Source organism: Octopus bimaculoides, chromosome 7 (genome assembly GCF_001194135.2).
Source record: "Octopus bimaculoides isolate UCB-OBI-ISO-001 chromosome 7, ASM119413v2, whole genome shotgun sequence".
NCBI lineage: Eukaryota > Metazoa > Mollusca > Cephalopoda > Octopoda > Octopodidae > Octopus > Octopus bimaculoides.
In genome coordinates, this window is record NC_068987.1 from 80,445,737 (window position 1) to 80,455,433 (window position 9,697).

General features: G+C 36.8%; 1 protein-coding gene across 1 annotated transcript in view; it reads right to left on the reverse strand.

The window, feature by feature from the left end:
- Window positions 1-9,697, reverse strand: part of LOC106871929 (regulating synaptic membrane exocytosis protein 1) — a 204,169-nt gene that overhangs the window by 189,036 nt on the left and 5,436 nt on the right. The window contains exon 3 of the mRNA XM_052969449.1: window positions 4,057-4,270. Within this exon, the coding sequence (XP_052825409.1) occupies window positions 4,057-4,270 (214 nt within the window). The remainder of the gene's footprint in view (window positions 1-4,056; window positions 4,271-9,697) is intronic.

Sequence of the window (9,697 nt, forward strand, 5' to 3'; positions counted from 1 at the left end):
TCTCTCTCTCTCTCTCTCTCTCTCTCTCTCTCTTTCTCTCTCTCTCTCTCAGTGTACTAAATTTGATCGCCTTCATGAAATGGTAGTAGTTATGGACTATTATGGACTGTTGCTTCGTTATGCATTTGGCAAAAATGTATCTTAAGAATCGTAAAGCTAGTCGCCACATCAAAGTGGCTGTTGAATGTTACTACTAGAGGTGCTAAAGGATAGAAGGGGTTCGCTACCCCTGCTAACAATATTTTCTATATAAAGGGTGCAGAGTGTTGCACCGATAACCAGCTGGCGGGGAATCTACCACGGCTTAAACTAGTAGTAACATTCAACAGCCATTTTGGTGTGGTGACTGATTTTATTGTTTAGTATACGTTACTACTCTATCTCTTGAGATTTTATAACTAGCTACTTTGCTTATCATAAGAATACTACTGAAACTGACGAAATCCTCATTGCCACACGTGAAATGGTTTACCAATTCACCTTTGGTTTCTTTTATAATCTATTATACATGTATTATTCCTGCTGTGCTTTTATTTTTATTTTGCTATTAATAAAACATTTAAAGTTTATCTACTTTTTTCTCTAGCTTTATAAAAGATGGTGATGTTATCAACTCATGGTTTGCTATACATAAAGCTTTGTTTCGTAAACTGTGTTTTAATAAACTGCAAAAGATCCTTGTAACAAATGCAAAAGCCAGTCAACGAGTGTATCATATCATATATCCAAAATGTCAGTCATTTGCAAGGAGCGTGGCTTAGTGATTAGAGGTATTCCGCTCACGATAGTAAGGTTGTGAATTCAATATCTGGTTGGCGCAAGGCTGCGAGCTACCAGGAGCGTTAGCATGACGGGTGAAATATTTAGAGGTATTTCGTCTGTCTTTACGTTCTGAGTTCAAATTCCACCTGGGTCGACTTTGCCTTTCATCCTTTCGAGGTATGTAGGTGTACACACGCACACAGACAGACAGACACACACACACACACACACACACACACATACAAATATATATACATATATCCACACGAAGATACATAGTATGTATGTATAATATATATATATATATATATATATATATATATATATATATATATATATATATATACACACATATCAATACATACATACATACACACACTCACACACATACCCCCAAGCACACACACTCACCCATATATATATACTTATATATATATACAGAGCGAGAGAGAGAGAGAGTGAGAGAGAGAGAGAGATGCCAGAGTATATTACAATGCCAGTTTTCTTGTTTTATATAAGTATATGCATGTATGTGTGTATGCGTATGTATATGCATGTGTGTGCGCATGTGTGTGCACGCGTACCGCGGGTGGGCGGGCTTGTGTGCGCACGTGATATAGACATACGCGTGCTTTGTCCATTAGGCTGAAACAGTGGTAAAGAATGCCAACTCATTTCCGCAGTTGCTTTTCTCGTTCGGCTTCATTGCACCATTGCCACGCATACTCTCCTGTCAGATTGAATAAACGTGTGTACTTGTATGGAATTAATCATCTGTATGTGTACAAAACCGTACAAGAGAAATTGTGTAAACATTATCAAGGAAATAGGTTTAACATTTATTGTATAACAAAGCAATTGCATATGTTATGAATAAATTATCTACCAAACTGTTCAATGTAAAATTCTATTATATATTAGAAAGACCATTTTGAAAGAGAAAACGAGAAACGGACTTTCTGACTGAACGCAATTTTCGTATTTGCTGTAGGGTGACTATTTCACCGATTGTACTACAGATCTCCTGCTAATCATATGTGCGTACTCAGAATATACTTATGAGCAAATATTTTCAAAGCAAGACTAAATACACATACGTTACTTTCAATGTTTAATTTTCAGAAGGCGGCAAGCTGGAAGAAGCGTTAGCACGCCGGGCGAAATGCTTAACTGTATTTCATCTGCCGTTACGTTCTGAATTCAACTTCTGCCAAGGTCGACTTTGTCTTTCATTTTTTCGGGGTCGATAAATTAAGTACCAGTTACGCACAGGGGTCGATGTAATCGACTTAATCCCTTTGTCTGTCCTTGTTTGTCCCCTCTATGTTTAGCCCCTTGTGGGCAATAAAGAAATAAGAAACGTTAGCACACCGGGCGAAATGATTAGAGGTATTTCGTCAGTTTTTATGTTCTGAGTTTAAATTCCAATGAGGTCGACTTTGCCTTTCATCCTTTCGGGGTCGATAAATTAAGTATCAGTTGTGCACTGAGGTCGAGCTAATCGACTGGCCCCCTCCCCCAAAATTTCGGGCCTTGTGCCTAAAGTAGAAAAGAATGCTTAATTTTTAGAAGCTCTTGAATAATAACCGCTGAATAAATGTCATAACAACTGCGTATACGTTATACTTGTTTCTGTCGTTAAACTGCGGCCATGCTGGGGCACCGCATTGAAGAATCTAGTCGAACAAATCGACTCCAGTACTTACCTGTCTGGCTCTTATAAGTCTTGTTCTTATTCTATCAGTCTCTTTTGACGACACGCTAGTTTATATAGACGTATATATGCCAATACTGATTTCCAAGCAGTTGAGGGCATAATCACAAAACCACGTACATACACACAATCATACATACTTTTTCTCTTTTTAGCCTTTTCTTGTTTTAGTCATTACACTCTGACCATCCTGGGTGGGGTACGGCCTTCAAAAATTTTCAGTCGAATGAATCGAATCCAATACTTAATACTTTTAAGTCTCATACTTACTCTATCGGTCTTTTTTCCTGCACCACTTACTCACGGGGAAGTAAACACACCAAGACCGGTTGTCAAGTGGTGGTGGGGACAAACACAGGCACAAAGACACACACGCACACGCGCGCACACACGCATACACACACACACACACACACACACACACACACATATATACACGACAGGTTTGGCTGGATGAAGCTACAGTAGAAGACACGCAAGATGCCACGCAGTGAGACTGAACTCGGAATAATGTGGTTGGGAAGCAAGCATCTTACCACACAACCGCACCTGTGCCTATATAATACATATACATACATGTGTGGGTTAGTATACATATATATACAGATAGATAGATAGATAGATAGAAAGACGACGTGCTTCCACACTGTTTCTGCCTGCCAAATTGGTCGACCTTTAAATAGTTATCTTCAATTTAGCTTTTGCTGACCCAGGTCCGGTGGCGACCTACTCTCACATCATTCACAGGGGGCTCCCGTTATTTCCCTCAACTTCAGTGGAGTCTTCGATTTCTCTCTGGCATGTGAAACTTCGACAAAAAAAAACCCTGCCTTCGGGCTCCGTTTATCTTTTGTATCAGTAGCTTCCAATCACATCTCACCATAGCAGCATTTGTTGATGGAAATCCTTCCACCTTACTGTCAATCAACTTTGCTGTGCCTCAGGATTCGGTTTCTTTTTTTTTTTTTGCCACTGCTCATCAATGACGTACTTAATGTATATTTTTGACCACGTCTAACTAACAATGCCTATTCTTAAACAGTAATACAACCCTTCTTTCTTTTCTAACCATGCATCCTAGACACCATACGCTAAACCTGTTTTCATTTCAGTGAGGCCATGCCAGTCTTGTCTCTTTTAACAGTAAAATTCCTTCCAAATAAAATTCGAAAAATTCAACGTACAATGTGATCTTTTTGACTAAATTTATCCGTTTTGTTTCAATTTTTTTATACTGATGCAACTTTGCATGTGTTTGTTCATCTATTCGCGAATTTAATTATTTGTCTATGTATGATTCTATGAAGCTTACAATTTAATATTTATATCAAGGCCAGTGGATACACCGAACCCGTAGCACGGCAGGAAAAAACATTACAGCTTATAAATATGTTCGCCTCGACTAAAATGTGAAACGTTGTGCTGAAATTAGATATCAATGTCTATGCTATTTGATGAATTTAGCAAACGGCCAAATAACAAATATATCTAACAAACAAGATAAATTCATAAAGCAAACTTTTAAAACGTTTTTTTTTTTTTCAATAAATAAGACTAAAAATAATATCTCAGAATACAACCTTACTTCTTTTAGGATCCCATCTTGGTCTTGCAAAGGAACCACATTTATGGCAGACTCTCTTTTCGCAATCACAACAAACTCGTCCAATTCCGTCGGGGAATTTCACTCGGAAACACAGTTGGCAGAGACGAAGATCGACGTAACCACTGGTTTTCTGGGTAGCAAACTCAGTAGATAGTGTCTCGTATTTTTCAAGTGCCATCTTTATGTTCCTGCAAAAATACGTGGAGTTAGAATTCTACTTGCATTTAATGACTAAATATTATGAAGGAAAACTGCTGCTGCACATGACAAGGAAGAGATTTATATTAGCTTCATACTTCATAGAAGAATATTTGTTCTATAATGGAACACGAGGTGCATGTAACTTCAAACAAATGAAAGTGTTTTCGTAAATCTATTATAAAATAAATTGCTACTTTCCACGTCGAGAAAGCAAGAGAATGGAATGAAATGGTTATTATTAAAAAATTTTCCTTACATCATTCTTTTTATTGTATATTTCTGTTCAGATACAAACACCTCTGTTTTTTTCCCTGTCTATACCACTGTATTTGTAGCTTCTTGTAAACCTTTGTACTCAGCCACTATCCTGCACCTGATCAGAGATGCACACATCGTCAGTCACTAAACGACATGCTCAACTGTTTAGGGTCAAGCAACTGACAAGCAGAATATTTGCTGTAGCCCATCTTTTTATACCAAAACAAGCCATGTACATAATAACACTTCAAAGTAGTTAAAATCAGAAGTCATGAGGGCCTATTACTGAGAGAGAGAGTGAGAGCAGCGCATGCTATCAAAGTGACACTGGTGTACAAATATACGAAGCCCAATATACCCGTCGCACATGCACCACAATCATATGTGCGCAAAATGGTGATCTCATATCAAGGAAAATTGTGCATGACCTTGTAGGTGTCGGCCAGTTAGGATTTTCTTCAGGTTGAAAAGCCCACCCCACTCAAAAGATCCCTGAATAAGGTCTGTTTTAAGGATAATAGACAAAACACCCACGCCTCTAGAAGTCAATGATTCAAACCCCAAATAACTCTCAACACATGACTATGATGCTCCCCCACTACTTCTGCTCATGATCAGAGATGCACATATTGTCAGCCACTATGATGCTCAGCTGGTTAAGGTCAAACAACTGACAGGAAAATCTGTGGTATTGAACAGTATATTGGCTGCAACCCATCTTTCATACCAAGACAAAACACTTCCAATCAGTTAAGATTAAAAGCCATGAGAACCACCACCAGATATTATTATTATTATTATTATTATTATTATTGTTGTTATAAAGGTGACGAGCTGACAGAACCGTTAGAGCGTCCTCCAAAATACTTAGCAGTATTCAACCTTCTGTATTCAACCTTATCTTACATCCTATTTGAGTCGATAAAAATATGTACCACTGAAATACTGGGGTAGCTATAATCGCCTTACCCCTTCACCCTAAAACTGCTGGCCTTGTTCAAAAATATTATCATCAGCAGAAGCAGCAACAGCAGCAGCAACAGCAACAGCAGCGGCAGCAGCAACAACGGCTGCAGCATTGGCTTTCGAAGCGTACACATATGTATTTGTTCCGTTCTGTAACTCAGCTGTATTTATAACATTACCAAATGATTTTTTTTAAAGGACTTCCTAAAAAGGATTATGATTACCTGGTGGCGGAAAATCGCCCTCAATACCTGAAAGTCAATTAGAAAAAGGCTTCTTTTTACAGATCGTATTTATTTTCATGCACATTTTCACTTTCAAGATGGCCACCTCACTCAAACATAAAGTATTACAATACCAAACCAGGAACAGACAAAAAGAAATACAGAAATGAATGAGCACGAAGCAACTGAAATTGTTGATGAACAATTAAAAAAAAGAAAATAATCTAAACAATCTAACAAATAATTTTGAAGATTGCAATAATAACAACTACAGTGACATTCACGAAGAGTCGAGCACATTAAATCACTCATGTATAAATTTGTCTCAATCTTTACGTGAAGCGAACAACCAGAATTTCTAAACTTAATAGTCTAGGATCATGTCGTAGGTTTTCTTATAATCTATCCATGCTATTGTTGGATTTTTCTTCCTCGCTTTTACTTCGTTTGGAACTTTTGTCTATGTATAATACATCATGTGTTCCTCTAGTCTTCTTCCTGCACCCTTTCTGCTCTTCTGGCAGTAAATTCTGGTTGTCAAAGTGCTCATAAATGCTTTCTGAAAGCATGCCTGTTAACAGCTTCCACACCAATGGGAAGCAAATGATTGGTCTTATTATTGCTAGCTGTATTACTCTCGCTTCTATCTTTCATAAGGAGTATTGTCCTGCCCTAGTCATCCAATCTGGTATTATTCTTCCATTAAAGCAATCCTGGAGTTTCTCCTTCAGCCGCTAATGTAAACTACTAAATTTCTTTAGCCAATACCCTTGAACTAAATATGGTCCTGGGCCCTTCCAATTCGGCATTTTTCCTAACACTTTACTCATTAATACACTAGTTAGTCTTAGATCTGGCTGCTTCTCACTCAGTACTTCTTCCCTCACTTTCTTTAACCATACTGCGTCTCAATTATGATTGACTGGCTGATCACAAATATAACTTCAGAACTTTTTAGTTTCTTCTGCATTAGGTTTCTCATCTTCACTACTTAGTTTTCCACTACGTATTTGGTTATAAAATCTCCTCTGGTCTGTCTCAAATAATTTATTCTGTTGATACTGATCAATTCTCATCTGATATCTGGAGAGTTTGTCTGAAACTGCTATGACACGCTGTTTCAACTCTTCTATGACTGTCCAAAATCCTTTTTCTTTGACTAAATATCTTTTCTCGATAAAACATTTGCATCTTGTGTTTTCTAATTTGTTCAGTTTCCAGGTTTCTATTCTACTTAGATCTTGTCTTAAAGTCTTCACTTTATTTTGTAGTCTCTTTTTCCATATTTGCTCTTTTTTAATCTTTCCTTGTGAGATATCTAATCTTCTGGTGACTAGTACCCCTCCTGCATAGATCAATAAGATATTGCCTCCTATATCTTTAGTATCTATCCTTCTGATAACAGAATCTACTTTCCTAGTCATATCTAGCATCTTCCTTCTGTTGATGTCTTTTAATGCTGGCAATATTTTTCTTACGTCTTTACTCATCTAAATTCTTTTGATCTTCCTCACTTAAATCACGTAAGTCGAAGGTGCCAGTTATTCCTTCCTTATTGGTAGCGCTTTTATTATTTTTTCATTTAGATTCTTCTTTGGTCTGAGCTGTATCTCATATGTTGTTATTTGTCTTTCCTACTGCCTGACCTTTCATTTCCAGTTCACTTGTGATCTCTTCCGCCTCCAATTCTGTCATCCACTTTCTTCTCCTAATACCATTAGCTTAATCTACTAATCTCTGCTCAGTCACTTTAAGCATACCCTACTCTACCCAAAGTCTTGCCATCTGTTTTCTATAGCCACTTCTTTTATGTTCACTTTCTAAGTAGCACTGCCTCGCTATCCTGTTTACTTCGCTGGTTCACTTTCTCTATTATCTACTGATGCTGTATTAGGATAACAGCTGTGGTCAGTCTGCATCTTCACTGAGCCACTGTCGAGCGACAGGCCTTCTCTTAAACGTCCAGCTTCATCTGACTATTACAGACAGAGTTTCTACGGAAATTCCTGCCTCTCATAAACTGAGGTAAGGTAACGTTCGTCACAAACTTCATCACCTCTTATTATTATTATTATTATTATTATTATTATTGATTAAGGGTGAGAGCTAGCTGAATCGTTAGCAGTGTTGGACAAAATGCTTAGCGGTATTTCGTCCGTTCTTACGTTTTGAATTAAAATTCCACCGAGGTCGACTTTGCTTAACATCCTTTCGGGGTCGATAAAATAAGGACCAGGTGAGAACTGGGATCGATGTAGTCGACATACCCCTCCCCCGAAATTGCTGGCTTTGAGCCAAAATTCGAAACTATTGTTGTTGCTGTTGTTCTTATTGCTGTTTTTGTGTTGGTAAAGAAAGTCAAATTTTAATTGTAAGTCAACGAAACCGAACGCTGTTATGTCAAAGAATCAACAAAAAAATATGTTACCTTTATACTTCCAAATATTCTTATGTAGCCACCTATGAACGGAGTTTCATTCAATCTATTGTATTTTGTTTATTTCTTAGAACAACTTCTAACACATTTTTTGAAAGAGGCACGGTTTTAAGTTCTTAATAAACAACAGCCACATTTTTTCAAGCAAAACTTTCCAACAAGAATCAAAAGCATTCTTTCAGTACTTTCTGAATGTAAAACAGACTTTTAATTTGAACAAAGAGTGTTTTCATTGATACATTAAAAGTAATAAACATTCAAAAGTCTGACTGCATATTACAATTTCATGTGCTTTATGAACTATTCTTGAAACAATAATAAATTTGTACTCTACAAATGTATTGAATAACCCTCTAGATTGATGTAAAGTTGTTTTTATCATAAATGAACATAAAAACAAACATCAATACATGTATGTATTGAAATATATATATTCGATTTAATGCTTTATAAAACAGACACGCGTTTCCTGAAATCATTGTCACGATTACATAATTGCTGTTGAAAAATTATATAATCTTGTAATCACTTCTTACATATGTATGTTTCTGTTTGTTAATTATTTAATTTGTTAGTAAGAGCTGGAATACTTAATACTTAATGCCGATAGATGTTGCATGAATAAGTAATGCGAATTACTTGTAGAATTAACTTCAATGTAATTATCTTAAAATGAACAAAATGTAATTATCTTAAAGTGAACAAAATTTCAACTACATTGTTGTGGCGAAATATAATGTTCGCTACGACATAGATAAGAAAAGAATGTCAAAAAGATGATATATAAATGGCGTACAGAAAATGCCAAGCGATTGGCTAATGGGAAACTCAAAATACAGAAATTTTCCATGTCATATGTAAATTAATTAAAATGTAAACATACGTGTGTGTGTGCGTGTGTGTGTGTAGGGTCTCTATACCGTTTTCTATGTAATCATATAAATAAATAAATGCGCCATTTTAAAGCCTAACCAGGCTCATGGGCCCGGTTTCCCAGTTTCAATGGCGTACGTGTACTCCAGCTGGACGGGACGCCAGTCCATCGCAGCGTTAGACCCTCTTGGCAGCTGAGTGGACTGGAGCAACGTGAAATGAAGTGATTTGCTCAAAAATGCAACGCGTCGCCCGGTGCAGGAATCGAAACCACAATCACGGTGCTGACACCCTACGATCATGGTGCTGACACCCTAATCACTAAGCCAAGCACCTCCACATGTAATCGAATACATGTGTATAAGTCGCACCTGCAATTAGTATTGCATGTAAATTTATGTGACAACGTAGTCATTCATTGTGGGCGCGTTTGAATTAATGTGGAGGTGGAAATATAAATTTATAATAGTCAGCGTGCACCTATATGTAATACATATGTACCCATGCTTGCTATTAGATATTTACTCACAAAATATGACCAAAGTATAATATAAATAAAATTATGACAGACCTACACGTTTTATATACGTACTTAAACATACACATATGTATATATATATATATATATATATATATATATATATATATATATATAT